Source organism: Lipophrys pholis (genome assembly GCF_963383615.2).
Source record: "Lipophrys pholis genome assembly, chromosome: 10".
Taxonomy (NCBI): Eukaryota; Metazoa; Chordata; class Actinopteri; order Blenniiformes; family Blenniidae; genus Lipophrys; species Lipophrys pholis.
In genome coordinates this window covers 723911-741410 of record NC_137640.1, presented here as the reverse complement: position 1 = coordinate 741410, position 17500 = coordinate 723911, and the positions used below count along the sequence as shown (strand labels likewise).

The following is a 17500-nucleotide window of genomic DNA, read 5'->3' as shown; positions in this document are numbered from 1 at the left end:
CTGAACTGCTGCGACTGAGCCGCTGTAAAGCCGTTTCATCTGAGCGAGGCTGGCGGCGGCGAGGAAGCCCAGGAGACGGGCGGAGAAAAGAAAGATAGACGGAGGTAAAAGGTGGAGGCCTCGTGTTTAGAAGAGAGGCCTGATGCCTATTTTACCTCTGGTGGTAAAATACAGGAGAGGAAACCCGTCTCTGTGGGTCATAACCAATATACTGTCTTATTATTGCATTTTATTTTGAAGGAGTGAATAGGTCCTACTGGGGTGTGACTGGGTGACCTTTGATCTCCTCCATGAGGTGCTTCTCTCATCTGCTCTGTGTGGAACATGACTGATGATTTATTCAGAAACGTTTAGTCGTTAACATCTTAAACTATAATGGAGTATAATGGAGTATAATGGAGTATAATGCAGTATAATGCAGTATAATGGAGTATAATGCAGTATAATGCAGTATAATGCAGTATAATGCAGTATAATGGAGTATAATGCAGTATAATGCAGTATAATGCAGTATAATGCAGTATAATGCAGTATAATGCAGTATAATGCAGTATAATGCAGTATAATGCAGTATAATAGAGTATAATGCAGTATAATGGAGTATAATGGAGTATAATGCAGTATAATGGAGTATAATGGAGAATAATGCAGTATAATGCAGTATAATGCAGTATAATGCAGTATAATGGAGTATAATGCAGTATAATGCAGTATAATGCAGTATAATAGAGTATAATGCAGTATAATGCAGTATAATGCAGTATAATGCAGTATAATAGAGTATAATGCAGTATAATGCAGTATAATGCAGTATAATGGAGTATAATGCAGTATAATGCAGTATAATGCAGTATAATAGAGTATAATGCAGTATAATGCAGTATAATGCAGTATAATGCAGTATAATGCAGTATAATGCAGTATAATGCAGTATAATGCAGTATAATGCAGTATAATGCAGTATAATGCAGTATAATGGAGTGGTCCTTGTTAAAGACAAATCATCCCTGAAGATTTCATGTCATTTGGGCGAATAGTTCTTTGCGAAAAGTTTGTAAAATACAAACAATCAGAGAAATAAATACACACAGATGAAAACACAACAACACAAACTTTCATTGGCGAATTTAATAAATGACCGAAGGGGAAAGAAATACACACAGTAGCAGCAGTAATACTCACAATGTTTAGAGCATTGAATGTTCATAATAATAAATAGATGAATCAATTAAATAAAGACATTAAAGCACTAATTAAGAATCAAAATCTCCAGATTGGTAAAGTATTTTCCTGAGTGTTTTCCTCAGCCGCTGACCAGACGGTCCCTTTGGGACCCAGTAGATCCTCTGGCTCGACTTTATTCTGCACTTGTCCCGTAAAGTATTCCCCTGCAGATATTCCGTCCCCTGGTCAGAGGACCTCGTCTCGCTGTTCCTTCACAAACAAGCGACTCGCTCTGCGCTTCTAACAGAGAAATAATACATTTCTCCATGAACGGAGGGACTTCAGCGTCTAACGTAGAACTAATGAGTTGGTACACGTCAGTCTGGTCCTGGTGAATAACGTTTACATACAACAATCCCTGATTGGTTTTAAAATCCTAGTGAATTCAATCTGAATTTGAGCTTTCATAGTTTAAATAAGTAAAAAGTTGTAGAGCTTAAAAACAGGTCAGCTTTACTCTGTATTTCCCCATACTGCTATTTGGTGTCCCAAATCACCCAGAACTATTCGGTCCTGGTCAGAGAACCACACAGTCTTGCTGTTCCGGGTCCTAAACAGCGGAGCGGTTCTGCTCCAACAGAGAAAAGAGCAGGAGGTCAGGACAGTTAACCCTTCACACTACCTGGAGGGGACGTCTCTCAGCCCAGTCACTCACTGTTTGTCCTCCCTCTCCAGTCCCAGGCCTCAGTGCTCAACAGCTCAGTGGTGCAGAGCGAGACGCCCGGCGTGATTCTGCAGGGGCTCCGGCCCGGAACCGGCTACGCGGTCCAGGTGAGAGCCCGGACGGTGGCCGGCTACGGAGTCTACAGCAAGGAGATGCTGTTTCAAACCCTCACTGACGGTAAGCTGTGTGTGTGTGTGTGTGTGTGTGTGTGTGTGTGTGTGTGTGTGTGTGTGTGTGTGTGTGTGTGTGTGTGTGTGTGTGTGTGTGTGTGTGTGTGTGTGTGTGTGTGTGTGTGTGTGTGTGTGTGTGTGTGTGTGTGTGTGTCAGGAACCAGAACCCTCTGGGAACCAGACTAGGATCCAGTTCTAGTTCTTGACGTTCGTCTCTAATAAAAACTTCCTGGAGGAAGTTCCTCTTCACACTCAGACTAACTGGTATTTCCAGCATTTTATTTTGGCGGGACATCCCGGGTTTGTTGACGTCTCAGCGTGACAGAACCTCCTGAAGGTTCCCGAGGCTTCGTGTCACAAGATCCCGTTTGTCCTCTGGATCTCTGCACATCTGGATTCTCTGAGGAAAAAGCTTCAGTTTCACTCCATCCAGACTTTCTCCAGGATTCAAGGCTCTTTCCTTGACAAAGTCTGGAACTTTTTCAAAGCTGAAGACTGCAGGTTGGACTGAGAGGAGGTGGTCTGGTTTGGTTGGTTCTCTGGACATGAAGGTTCCAGATTACTTCTGGGAGAGGAACTTGAACCTGTTGTTTTTCTGCAGATGAGTACCGGTCTGAGCTGGGCCAGCAGCTCTCCCTGATCGCAGGCTCTCTGGTGGGAGGAGTCTGTATCGTCTCATTGGTGGCTATTGCTATTATCTGCAGCAGGTAATGTGGAGCACACCTTTCCTCAGCCAGACACTGCATTACCTTACCTTACCTTACCTTACCTTACATTACATTACATTACATTACACTACCCTACCTTACATTACATTACACTACCCTACCTTACCTTACATTACACTACACTACCTTACATTACATTACACTACCTTACATTACACTACCTTACCTTACACTACCTTACCTTACATTACATTACACTACCTTACCTTACACTACCTTACCTTACACTACCTTACATTACACTACCTTACATTACACTACCTTACCTTACCTTACATTACCTTACCTTACCTTACACTACCTTACCCTACCTTACCTTGCATTACATTACACTACCTTACATTACCTTACATTACCTTACCTTACACTACCTTACCTTACCTTACATTACATTACATTACACTACCTTACCTTACCTTACCTTACACTACCTTACCTTACATTACACTACCTTACCTTACCTTATCGTACCTTACCTTACCTTACCTTACCTTACCTTACATGACTTTACTCAACCACTTCCTAACGAGTTCCTGAAAACGTCTCTTTTGGTCCTGAAGCTGTGAGAGTCGGACTTCAGTGTTAAACGACTAGAAGCTGAAAATAAAACCCAAATAAAGATCAATGACTTCTGGTTCAATCTGATGGTATCAGGGATCAACCATGGAACATCTAACTGAACACACACACACACACACACACACACACACACACACACACACACACACACACACACACACACACACACACACACACACACAGCTCATCACTACACAAACATAAATAGATTTTTAAAGGTAAGAAACAGTTTGAAGGATAAATGGATGGTTTAGTTTACTTTCCCAGTTCAGGTGAAACGTCCCCCTTCTCCTCGCCCTCACGGCCCCCAGAGGGGACGGGTGGAGGTCAGATCAGTGACGTAGTCAATCGTCTCTTCTGGTTGGTTCTCATCAGGAAACAAACGCTTCCCACACACAAACTGTGTGTGTGTGTGTGTGTGTGTGTGTGTGTGTGTGTGTGTGTGTGTGTGCAGGAGGAGGCAGTGGAAGGAGAGTGTGTACGGCGACAAGCTGCAGCAGTACCACGCCGGAGGAGGTTTGGCCCCGCCCCTCACTCCTTCATCAGAGATAACCGTCTGCTGTGACGGCGCTCTTCACCTTTGACCTTTGTCTCACTTCCTGCTCAGAGGTGACCCTCAGGCCAGACATGTTCAGCGGCCCCGCCCCCACCGTGACCTTTCCCACCCTGTCCGAGGGTCACAGCTCTCCGGGGGTGAAGATCTACATCGACCCCTTCACCTACGAGGACCCCAACGAGGCCGTCCGGGAGTTCGCCAAAGAAATCGACCCGTCCTGCGTGAAGATCGAGGAAGTCTTCGGCTCAGGTGGGGGCTTTGGTTCTTTGGTTCTCTGGTTCTTTGGTTCTCTGGTTCTCTGGTTCTCTGGTTCTCTGGTTCTTTAGTTCTCTGGTTCTCTGGTTCTCTGGTTCTCTGGTTCTTTGGTTCTCTGGTTCTTTGGTTCTCTGGTTCTCTGGTTCTTTGGTTCTCTGGTTCTTTGGTTCTCTGGTTCTTTAGTTCTCTGGTTCTCTGGTTCTTTGGTTCTCTGGTTCTTTGGTTCTCTGGTTCTCTGGTTCTTTGGTTCTCTGGTTCTTTAGTTCTCTGGTTCTCTGGTTCTTTGGTTCTCTGGTTCTTTGGTTCTGTGGTTCTCTGGTTCTCTGGTTCTTTAGTTCTCTGGTTCTTTGGTTCTTTGGTTCTCTGGTTCTTTGGTTCTCTGGTTCTTTGGTTCTCTGGTTCTTTGGTTCTCTGGTTCTCTGGTTCTCTGGTTCTCTGGTTCTTTGGTTCTCTGGTTCTTTGGTTCTGTGGTTCTCTGGTTCTCTGGTTCTTTAGTTCTCTGGTTCTCTGGTTCTTTAGTTCTCTGGTTCTTTGGTTCTCTGGTTCTCTGGTTCTCTGGTTCTCTGGTTCTCTGGTTCTTTGGTTCTCTGGTTCTCTGGTTCTCTGGTTCTTTGGTTCTCTGGTTCTCTGGTTCTTTGGTTCTCTGGTTCTCTGGTTCTTTGGTTCTTTGGTTCTCTGGTTCTCTGGTTCTTTGGTTCTCTGGTTCTCTGGTTCTTTAGTTCTCTGGTTCTCTGGTTCTTTGGTTCTCTGGTTCTCTGGTTCTTTGGTTCTCTGGTTCTCTGGTTCTTTAGTTCTCTGGTTCTCTGGTTCTTTGGTTCTCTGGTTCTCTGGTTCTTTGGTTCTCTGGTTCTTTGGTTCTCTGGTTCTTTGGTTCTCTGGTTCTTTGGTTCTTTGGTTCTCTGGTTCTCTGGTTCTTTGGTTCTCTGGTTCTTTGGTTCTCTGGTTCTTTGGTTCTCTGGTTCTCTGGTTCTTTAGTTCTCTGGTTCTTTGGTTCTTTGGTTCTCTGGTTCTTTGGTTCTTTGGTTCTCTGGTTCTCTGGTTCTTTGGTTCTCTGGTTCTCTGGTTCTTTGGTTCTCTGGTTCTCTGGTTCTTTGGTTCTCTGGTTCTCTGGTTCTTTGGTTCTCTGGTTCTTTGGTTCTCTGGTTCTTTGGTTCTTTGGTTCTCTGGTTCTTTGGTTCTTTGGTTCTCTGGTTCTTTGGTTCTCTGGTTCTCTGGTTCTTTGGTTCTCTGGTTCTTTGGTTCTCTGGTTCTCTGGTTCTTTGGTTCTCTGGTTCTTTGGTTCTCTGGTTCTCTGGTTCTTTGGTTCTTTGGTTCTTCTGACCTCCTGGTCACCCGTTTTTCTCTCAGATTGTTTCTAGAAGCAAAGATAGAACTATATTCTTTCACTCAGGAGTTGAACTAGCCACTGCACTTGGATCATATAGAGACTTCCTAAAATAGAGGCTGAAAGATAAACTTTGCTCTATTGACGAGCGCCACTTTAAGAGAAGCAGACGCTCTGCAGGAGAGGGTTCTATTTCCTCAGCAGGGCCAGAGCTTTGTGTGGCTCTGTAAACACCCAGATCATTATTCTGCTTTATTTCTGCCTTTGAAGTTGGAGGAGATGTTTTATTCATCCCCCAAAACTTTCACAGGAATAAATTAAGACTGTCTTCATGCTTTCTCTCTGGCTGTGGAACGCTCTGGCTGTGGAATGCTCTGGCTGTGGAACGCTCTGGCTGTGGAACGCTCTGGCCTTGGAATGCTCTGGCTGTGGAATGCTCTGGCTGTGGAACGCTCTGGCTGTGGAATGCTCTGGCCTTGGAATGCTCTGGCTGTGGAATGCTCTGGCTGTGGAACGCTCTGGCTGTGGAACGCTCTGGCCGTGGAACGCTCTGGCCTTGGAATGCTCTGGCTGTGGAATGCTCTGGCTGTGGAATGCTCTGGCTGTGGAACGCTCTGGCCTTGGAATGCTCTGGCTGTGGAACGCTCTAGCTGTGGAATGCTCTGGCTGTGGAATGCTCTGGCTGTGGAATGCTCTGGCTGTGGAATGCTCTAGCTGTGAAATGCTCTGGCTGTGAAATGCTCTGGCTGTGGAACGCTCTGGCTGTGGAACGCTCTAGCTGTGAAATGCTCTGGCTGTGGAACGCTCTGGCTGTGGAACGCTCTGTCATGTTTGGCAAACAGAGGAAGTTGGTCCCAGAGCTTCCTCACAGTTTTCAGGGTTTGTCGGTGGAGATCGAGCGCCGCTGGAAAAATGGAAGGAAGTGAGAGAGTTCAGCGTTCTGAGATCAGGTGTTTGGTTTGATTTATTTTACTGGAATACCTTTTCTTAATTCATTTAAAGGATATGGTCACAGAGCAGCTGACACAGCGACACATAAAGAAATAAGACAAATAGAATAAAACCTTTGAAAAAAAGGACTTGGCACACAGGATCCCCACTGGCTGTAACCAGTACAATCTGGCCAATAGGGGGCGCCATGCCCCCAACCCAGAAGCAGAACAAAATAACGTAAAAGAAATGAATAAAGTAATAATTTACAATATGTTTATGTCAACAAACTACCAACAAGACCTGAACTGTGTTCGCCTCATTGTGATGATGGAGACTAGGAGGGATTATTAACTCTTCTCCTCTAACTCACCATCTCATTATTAACTCTTAACTCATTAATTAGTTGCAGGTTTAACTTTCTCCATCGGTTATTTTTAAATTCACAATAACAGAAATGTGTTTAGAATTTATCAAATGTGTTCAGGTTTGTTAATGTTTATAAATGTTTAGATATGATCATATTGATTAATGACTGAAAATCTAAGAGCTTAAAAAAGCAAAGTTTATTTTAAAAGTCTCTGTGAGGTACAATTCTAAAATGCTTTTAAAGATGGTTGATGAGTTGGAGAGAATCTACCTGAGGTTGATTTAGTTTAACTAAACTCAGACTAACTGTCATCTCCAGTAAACCAGCAACAAAATACAGGAACTTTCTAAAAGAGACTAATGAAGCTTCTGCCTGTGTTTGTTTACTAGTATGTTAATTAAAGTTTTAATAAGTGTCTCTGTTCACCAGCTGTTTAAAAGTACTATAACTTCCACCACTAGGGGGCTCTCTATTCACCAGCTGTTTAAAAGTACTATAACTTCCACCACTAGGGGGCTCTCTATTCACCAGCTGTTTAAAAGTACTATAACTTCCACCACTAGGGGGCTCTCTATTCACCAGCTGTTTAAAAGTACTATAACTTCCACCACTAGGGGGCTCTCTATTCACCAGCTGTTTAAAAGTACTATAACTTCCACCACTAGGGGGCTCTCTATTCACCAGCTGTTTAAAAGTACTATAAGTTCCACCACTAGGGGGCTCCATCAGTGTAGGAAGGCAGTATTAGCGTCACTTCCTGTACTGGTTGTGAGGGGGTTTATAAACGTACCGTATTTAGTTTAACTCTCAATAACGGCTGAAATTGAACGATGATGAAGAACCTCACATAAGAAACGTACCACTGCTGCAGGAAGCACGATAACGTAAGAAGTAAAAGTGTCCACCACATTGGGTATTTAGCAAATATCTAGAGGTTCTAGAGGTTCCAGAGGTCCCAGAGGTTCTAGAGGTCCCAGAGGTTCTAGAGGTTCCAGAGGTTCTAGAGGTTCCAGAGGTTCCAGAGGTTCCAGAGGTTCCAGAGGTTCTAGAGGTTCCAGAGGTTCGTTTAAGTAGAAAACTGATCCTGTAGCTTTGGTGTCGTTTACAAACGGTTCATACGGCGTATAGTCACTACCAGACTGTGACCTTGTGTCTGGATGTGGAGGTTCATCTACTGTCAGCCTGTCAAACGTATTGATCCTGTCACTAACGTATTGATCCTGTCACTAACGTATTGATCCTGTCACTAACGTATTGATCCTGTCACTAACATATTGATCCTGTCACTAACGTATTGATCCTGTCACTAACGTATTGATCCTGTCACTAACGTATTGATCCTGTCACTAACATATTGATCCTGTCACTAACATATTGATCCTGTCACTAACATATTGATCCTGTCACTAACGTATTGATCCTGTCACTAACGTATTGATCCTGTCACTAACATATTGATCCTGTCACTAGCGTATTGATCCTGTCACTAACATATTGATCCTGTCACTAGCGTATTGATCCTGTCACTAACGTATTGATCCTGTCACTAGCGTATTGATCCTGTCACTAACATATTGATCCTGTCCCTAGCGTATTGATCCTGTCACTAACATATTGATCCTGTCACTAGCGTATTGATCCTGTCACTAACGTATTGATCCTGTCACTAGCGTATTGATCCTGTCACTAACGTATTGATCCTGTCACTAGCGTATTGATCCTGTCACTAACGTATTGATCCTGTCACTAACGTATTGATCCTGTCACTAACATATTGATCCTGTCACTAACGTATTGATCCTGTCACTAACGTATTGATCCTGTCACTAACGTATTGATCCTGTCACTAACATATCGATCCTGTCACTAGCGTATTGATCCTGTCACTAACGTATCGATCCTGTCACTAGCGTATTGATCCTGTCACTAACGTATTGATCCAGCCACAGGGAGAACATGCAGCTCCACTACGCAGCCCTGCGCTCACATGTGATTGACATTACATAGAAGGAAGAGCTGCTTTTAGCTTCTTCAGCAAATTCTTTGAGAAAAGGAAAATTTTGTTTTTACTAATACTTCAGTTTCTTCTTATCGTCTGTATTTTACGTGAAGTCGTGCCAGGTGTGTGTGTGTGTGTGTGTGTGTGTGTGTGTGTGTGTGTGTGTGTGTGTGTGTGTGTGTGTGTGTGTGCGCGTGCACGTGCGCATGCACGTGTGTGTGTGTAAAGGAGAAAATCCTGATGTTCTTCCTGATGTTCTTCCTCTCAGTATTTCTTTGATATTTCGACTCTCTGAGTTTCAGCCCCTCCGGAGTTTGAAGTTAGTTTGAGTTTGGAGAAACGCTAAACAAAGAGGCGGCTGGGGTGGAAGGAGGGAAGAACAGAAGCAGAGACGGAGAAGGGAAGATAAAAGGAGGAAGCTCCCTGGGGAGAAAATAGAAATACCTCACCTCACTGCCGTGTTGTTTCCCTCAGTGGGAACGCTTCCTCTCCTCTTTCTGTAGTACTATCGCTCTCACCCGAAGAAATGCTGCTCAAAAAGTACACTCTCAGCTGACGACTCCTTTAAGATATTTCCAGGTTACTGCTATTCTCCCATTTCCAGTCCCCCTTAAATTATCTTTAAATCAATTCTGAACATTTATCAAGGAAAAGAATCAAACCTGGAGCTTCATTCTGACCCTGTTTCATCCCACAACTTCCTCTCAGAGAGAACAGGAGAGATTCTGACTGCTAGGATGTTAGGCTGCTGATTGGCTGCAGGAACTGTCAGTCATGGTGATAGCATAGCGATAGCGTGGTGATAGCATGGCGATAGCATAGCGATAGCATAATGATAGCCTGGTGATAGCATAGCGATAGCATAATGATAGCCTGGTGATAGCATAGCGATAGCCTGGTGATAACATAGCGATAGCATAGTGATAGCATAGCGATAGCCTGGTGATAGCATAGCAATAGCATAATGATAGCCTGGTGATAACATAGCGATAGCATAGTGATAGCATAGCGATAGCATAGCGATAGCATAGCGATAGCATAATGATAGCCTGGTGATAGCATAGCGATACCATAGTAGCGGTCATATCCTGTGGACTTTTGTTTTGAAGTGATATTCACTTTTCTTGTCCATATTTATTTTGACTAAAGACATCAATCAGTTCATCGTCCAGGAAGTAGAACCGACTTGATCAATGTGAGGAAAACCTGACAGACTAATGAGAGGTTTAATTTGAAAGGTGACACATGTCTTACAATCTGGCCTAAATTTATAAACAAATAACAAATAGAAGTATAAACATAGAACAAATAGAAGTATAAACATAGAACAAATAGAAGTATAAACATAGAACAAATAACAGACATGTAAAATAAACGTGGTGAAAATAGTGAAAATGACATATTTCGATAAAAAGTGGGGGTCAGGCTGATAAATATCAGTCATGACTGTTTAATCTAATTTATATTGTCTGATTTTGTTGTTTTGTTCCGTGTTAATAAAGAATCTATTCAGTATTAAAAGTGACAAGATTTGATGATATTAAGAAAACAATCTCCCTTCAGTGGATCAGAAGAAAAGAATGTCTGCTAATTGGGTGTAGAAGATTCAAACTAATTGGATAGAGCGCCTGAGAAATGATCAATATTATTGATTATTGAAATGAAGAAACACAGAAACATCTCTGAAGGTATGCCTGAGCACACGGTGGGACATGGCCTTTAAAAGGGAGAGAGAGTGACGTTATGGATCCACTTCTGAAAACACAGTTTGAACTTCTCCTCATGGAAACACTGGCGTTCCACACTAATGCCTTGAAGGAGGGCGTTCATGGGCTGTGTCTTATTGTCCTTCCTGAACCCCCCCCCCCCCCCCCCCCCCCCCCTCTGGGATGGCTGGCCGCCTCCAGTGTGGCTGATGGAAACACGCTGATCAACGTCTGATTTCACTGTGGATGTTCCGTCACTGAGCGCTGGAGTCTGCTGAGGAGCTGGGAAGATGGCCGCCACGCTGAATACACTGAGCTGGAGTCTCCTCTGTGCTTCAGTCAAGGAATGAATGGAATGTTTGTTTCTGACATGTTGGAATAACAACAGCAAACATAAATAAATAAAAACACAAGAAACATATCAGAGCAAAGCAAAGTGGACAAAAGTAAATAAATAAATAATGACCCATCGTGTACTATAAAAGGATATACTTCAGGTGCTTTAGAAATTTTGGATGGATTTCATATATATGTGAATATATATATATATATGTGTGTGTGTGATTTTCCAGTGCTTGATCAGCCCTCAGAGCACTTTGATATAATAAATCCACACACACACACAGAAGCTGCTGATGCTCGTCGCTTTAATAAGGACACATGTCAGACTCGTCTGTTTCTCCACATCATGCTCCTTGTCTTCTTCTTTGTTTCTGGTGTCTTTCTGTGGCAGTGTTACAGCGCCACCTGTCAGCCTGGCATAAGCACTACATCGTTTGGATGCCCTTGAGCAAAGCCCTGGACCCGGCCATGCTCAGTCCCACTGCCCCCCGACTCGCCTGCTGTCCCTTCTTCATTCTAACGATGAACAATAACAGCATTTAACTTCAGCTGCTTCTCATTGCTCAGCTCCGCCCACTTTAAAGACGTGATTCTAATTCAACAGGTTCTTTTGGCCCTCATTTGTTGCGCAGTCGTTTCTGAATGAAGCGACATTAAAAAGAGACTCTTCAAGAGAGAACGCTGGCGTTTCATCCTGCTTTCCTGCTTTCCTGCTTTCCCAGGCGAGTTTGGGGAGGTGTATAAAGGGCGCCTGAAACCTATTGGGAAGAAGGAAATCCCCGTGGCCATCAAGACGCTGAAGGTGGGCTACTCGGAGAGGCAGAGGCGGGACTTCCTGTCGGAGGCGTCCATCATGGGCCAGTTCGACCAGCCGAACATCATCAGACTGGAGGGCGTGGTCACCAAGAGCAGACCCACCATGATCATCACCGAGTTCATGGAGAACGGAGCTCTGGACTCGTTTCTCAGGGTAAAGAACCAACATGCAGTCATGTGTAGTTTTTTAATTGCAGGTTAAATGAAACATTGGAGTTCAAACACACAATAGGGTTGAGAATGATGCTTTACTATAACACGTCCTTCAGCTCGAACACGATTTTAAACTATCATCAAATTAGTGACGTTAAAATGATTGAAGTTTCTTTGAGCTTCTAAACTTTTTTACTTTTGTTCCACGTAGAAACGGTTGAAGAGCTTCTGTGTCTTTCTGTCCGGCTCAATGAGCCAAACTTACCACAAGGTGTACTCTACTGAAATGGTTTAATGGGGAGTACTTCTTCGGTATACTTTATCTCATAGTTCATCTCAGCAGAACTCGGTGAGGGACTCAGAATGTCGCTGACCGCTGGGCTAACGTGTCACCATAAGACTAGAACACCACGGCTCCGGCCGGCCTCATGGGGAGAAACAAATATCATTGAAGCTGTACGCAGCGTTGGCCAGGTCCTCGCTGGTCGGTCATTGGACGTGTGTCCCCCAGGTGGCGCTGCTACTTGAGTGTAAATTGACCTTTGAATGGGATGAGGGCCGACTGTGATCATACATGGAGGCAGGATGAAACATGTACCAGCTGGTTCTTGAGCACTTCCTGTCCATCCACCAGGTGGCGCTGTCAGCTGTGATGAAACATGTAAAGTTTCAGGCAGATTGCAGAGCAGAGTAATACTTCACTTCCTGTTTCATGGTGAACCATCAGAGCTTCAGCAGGACGTCATGGCAACGCCCTCTGACTGGCGTGGAGATTATATAAAGTCTTTATCTGGAAGGTTTGGTGTTTATACAGGCCACATGGCAGGCTGAGTAGAGGCGAGTAAGGCTGAGTAGAGGCGAGTAAGGCTGAGTAGAGGTGAGTAAGGCTGAGTAGAGGCGAGTAAGGCTGAGTAGAGGCGAGTAAGGCTGAGTAGAGGTGAGTAAGGCTGAGTAGAGGCGAGTAAGGCTCAGTAGAGGCGAGTAAGGCTGAGTAGAGGCGAGTAAGGCTCACTAGAGGCGAGTAAGGCTCCGTAGAGGCGAGTAAGGCTCAGTAGAGGCGAGTAAGGCTGAGTAGAGGCGAGTAAGGCTCACTAGAGGCGAGTAAGGCTCCGTAGAGGCGAGTAAGGCTCACTAGAGGCGAGTATGGCTCAGTAGAGGCGAGTAAGGCTGAGTAGAGGCAACTAAGGCTCAGTAGAGGCGAGTATGGCTCCGTAGAGGCGAATAAGGCTCCGTAGAGGCGAGTAAGGCTGAGTAGAGGCAAGTAAGGCTCAGTAGAGGCGAGTAAGGCTCCGTAGAGGCGAGTAAGGCTGAGTAGAGGCAAGTAAGGCTCCGTAGAGGCGAGTAAGGCTCAGTAGAGGCGAGTAAGGCTCAGTAGAGGCGAGTAAGGCTGAGTAGAGGCGAGTAAGGCTCCGTAGAGGCGAGTAAGGCTCAGTAGAGGCGAGTAAGGCTGAGTAGAGGCGAGTAAGGCTCCGTAGAGGCGAGTATGGCTCAGTAGGTACAGTTGGAAAAGTGCCATAAGGTGATATAATTGTTCCTTTGCCATACATTTTCTTTAACTTAACTGCTTCAGAAGAAGTGACTAATACCTGGTCAAACACTAACTTCCATAACCACCGTTAGAAGACGTACATCAGAAGAGACAATTAACTGAAGCAGCACATGTCTGACGCTGTACGGTCGTAATGTTTCCTGGGATGGACTGAGGATTGTTCATCATCACACACAGACTTCCAGAGAGAGGAACTGCAGTTTGTTTGTGGTGAAAGATGCACAGCGACAATAAGCTCCTCCTCTTCTCCTCTCTCTTCCTTCCTGCCATCCATCCTGTCATTCCGTCCGTCTCTTTCATCTCCAAAAACAGAAAGACAAACTCTTTGATGTTCGCTTCTCACAGCGTGAACCTGTTGACTCTGGAATCCCCCAGAGATCAATCTGACTGCTGTCCTGGTGTGACCGTGACCTGTGTGTGTGTGTGTGTGTGTGTGTGTGTGTGTGTGTGTGTGTGTGTGTGTGTGTGTGTGTGTGTGTGTGTGTGTGTGTGTGTGTGTGTGTGTGTGTGTGTGTGTGTGTGTGTGTGTGTGTGTGTGTGTGTGTGTGTGTGTGTGTGTGTGTGTGTGTGTGTGTGTGTGTGTGCCTGGAAGAACATTTTCTTTCAGCCTGCAGAGGATTAGACAAGAGGAGCATCAAAGACACTGTTTGATGCTCAGAGTGAATTAGAATACACACACACACACACACACACACACACACACACACACACACACACACACACACACACACACACACACACACACACACTCTCCTGATTGCAGCTCTATCAGCGGGGTGTCAGTGACGTCTCGAAGCAACAGTTTGATCCAACAGTGAAATATTCTGACTCATTTTTTTAAAACATCAAAAAACAAACCGGAAGACAAAACTAAAATAATAATATGAATTGTCTTTGTTGCATCAAATCCCCGTGACCGTTCAGCACTGCTGCGGTTCCTCTGGAGATGAGCAACCAGAGCAGCACCAACCCCAGCAGGGCTCCTCACTGAGGGAATCAGACTGAACATGGGAAGGAGCGTCTCTCAGAGTTCAAGGAAACTTTGTATTTGTCTTCCTTCTGATGAAATAAAACAAAAAATAAGTACTTTTACATCAGATTTTATTTTGGTTGCCATGGAAACAAGCCAGCATGATTTGAGCCATATGTTGGCTCTGGTGTGACGGAGCAGTTTGAGTTTTGACCTCTAGTCTCAGGACCAGAGAAAGAAGAGAAAGAAACTAAACATTGGAAAGTACAGCTCGTGTACTTTCCCTACAGAGGTTACTTCATTTCAGGATCTAATGTTTTACCGTGTAAATATAAAGCTTCCATCCCTCTCCTGTAAGAATGAAACAAGGTGATTTTCATTGATCTGCTGGTACCTGAAGAAGCACATGATGGAAAACCAGCTGTGTCAGCATTAATCGATTAATATTGGACATTCCTTATGAATTTTATGAAACCAGGTGATACATTTTAATGGTTATTATTAATGTTTACTGTAGGTTATATTGCTAATATGTAGTATAATGTTGTGTTTTCTCTACACGGTCCCTGAACAACAAACCAAGAAAAGGACCATGAAATGTAAACGACTCCTTTTTGTTCATCACATTTTAAAGAAGTTATAGAGCAGTTCATGTATATAAGATGGTTTTCATGTCATCAACTTGTTGCTGACCTGTTGCATCTGGTGTTTGTAATTTGACACCAGCCTCATGCTTTTGCTGGCCAGACTGTGGCTTTGCAGCCTGAGCTCTGATAGTTCATCAGATCTGATTCCTATGGTCTGATTCCTATGGTCTGATTCCTATGGTCTGATTCCTATGGTCTGATTCCTATGGTCTGATTCCTATGGTCTCTGATTCCTATGGTCTCTGATCCTATGGTCTGATTCCTATGGTCTGATTCCTATGGTCTGATTCCTATGGTCTGATTCCTATGGTCTCTGATTCCTATGGTCTGATTCCTATGGTCTGATTCCTATGGTCTGATTCCTATGGTCTCTGATTCCTATGGTCTGATTCCTATGGTCTGATTCCTATGGTCTCTGATTCCTATGGTCTGATTCCTATGGTCTGATTCCTATGGTCTGATTCCTATGGTCTCTGATTCCTATGGTCTGATTCCTATGGTCTGATTCCTATGGTCTGATTCCTATGGTCTGATTCCTATGGTCTGATTCCTATGGTCTGATTCCTATGGTCTCTGATCCTATGGTCTGATTCCTATGGTCTGATTCCTATGGTCTGATTCCTATGGTCTCTGATTCCTATGGTCTGATTCCTATGGTCTGATTCCTATGGTCTCTGATTCCTATGGTCTGATTCCTATGGTCTGATTCCTATGGTCTGATTCCTATGGTCTGATTCCTATGGTCTCTGATTCCTATGGTCTGATTCCTATGGTCTGATTCCTATGGTCTGATTCCTATGGTCTCCTCAAAGGGATTCAGCAAGAGTCTCAGTAGCAATACTAGGATGCAGGTAAGTAAAGTTGAGGAAATCCTTTTATCCTGCAAAGTTCCAAAGAAGTTCAAGTTCTAAATGTATTTATCAACATCAGCCTTATGTAGTGCGTGGTGACATGAAGCAAGTCGTGATGTGACACGTCGTCTCTCCCTCGACTCTCTCGTGAAAAGAGAAACGATAGAAATGATTCTGTCTCTGTGCTTCTCCAGCAAAACGACGGCCAGTTCCCCGTGATCCAGCTGGTTGGTATGCTGAGGGGCATCGCGTCAGGAATGAGGTGCTGACACACACACACACACACAGACACACACACACACACACACACACACACACACACACACAGACACACACACACACACACACACCACACACACACACACACACACACACACACACACACACAGACACACACACACACACACACACACACAGACACACACAGACACACACACACGCACGCACACACACACACACACACACACACACCACACACACACCACACACACCACACACACACACACACACACACACACAGACACACACACACACGCACGCACACACCACACACACCACACACACACAGACACACACACACACACAGACACACACACACAGACACGCACGCACGAACGCACACACACACACACACAACTTTTATCAAGCAGACTCAAGGAAGGTTTTTTAAATCCCTCAGCCGTTGTTAAGAGAAGTTTGATTTCTCTGTGACGATATCGGATGTTTCATGACATCTCATGCAGCGACCCCGTCCACCTGAGATAACTCCGCCTCCTGCAAAACACACCGGAACAAACTTTCACACACACACACACACACACACACACACACACACACACACACACACACACACACACACACACACACACACACACACACACACACACACACACACACACACACACACACACAGTAGATCCCTATCTGTGTTCTATTGGAGTGTGTGTTAACATAAACGCATATACATATACACAAACACTAAATCCCATTCCTGTTTTATCAGAGCAGCTGACACCGATAACACACACACACACACACACACACACACACACACACACACACACACACACACACACAGTAAACACTCTAAATCCCATTACCTTTTTATAGCAGCCTGGGCGGCTGGCGACAGATAACACTCCTTCACACACTAAATCCTGCTGATGTTCCAGGTACCTGGCGGAGATGAGTTATGTTCATCGGGACCTGGCAGCTCGAAACATCCTGGTGAACAGCAACTTGGTGTGTAAGGTGTCCGACTTTGGCTTATCTCGGTATCTGGAGGAGGACGCCTCTGACCCCACCTACACCAGCTCTCTGGTAAGAACTTTGTACTGCGGCGGCCTGGAAGCTGATGCTGGATGTGAAAGTAGATGTTCCTCCTGGAGAGGAGGCCGAGCCTCTGGAAGGAGTCTGGATTAAATAGATTTATGGGTCAAAGGAGTCATCAGCTGCTATTCTCACGTCTCCAGTCTCACTTAAACTGTCTTTAAATCAATTCTTATGATTCATTACAAAACAAAATCAATCGTAGAGTTTTGTTCTGATGCTATCACCATGCTATGGCTATGCTATCACCATGCTATGGCTATGCTATCACCATGCTATCACTATGGTGTCTCCATGCTATCACCATGCTATGGCTATGCTATCACCATGCTATCACT

At 44.5% G+C, this 17500-nt stretch overlaps 1 protein-coding gene across 1 annotated transcript in view; it reads left to right on the top strand.

Moving 5' to 3' along the window:
* LOC308115496 (ephrin type-B receptor 1-like) overlaps nucleotides 1–17500 on the top strand; it is a gene marked incomplete at both ends in the record, with an annotated part of 60852 nt that overhangs the window by 32081 nt on the left and 11271 nt on the right. Inside the window, 7 exons of the mRNA XM_080473053.1 lie at nucleotides 1900–2065; nucleotides 2660–2765; nucleotides 3820–3881; nucleotides 3973–4170; nucleotides 11570–11817; nucleotides 16028–16095; nucleotides 17006–17153. Of these exons, the coding sequence (XP_080329179.1) occupies nucleotides 1900–2065; nucleotides 2660–2765; nucleotides 3820–3881; nucleotides 3973–4170; nucleotides 11570–11817; nucleotides 16028–16095; nucleotides 17006–17153 (996 nt within the window). The remainder of the gene's footprint in view (nucleotides 1–1899; nucleotides 2066–2659; nucleotides 2766–3819; nucleotides 3882–3972; nucleotides 4171–11569; nucleotides 11818–16027; nucleotides 16096–17005; nucleotides 17154–17500) is intronic.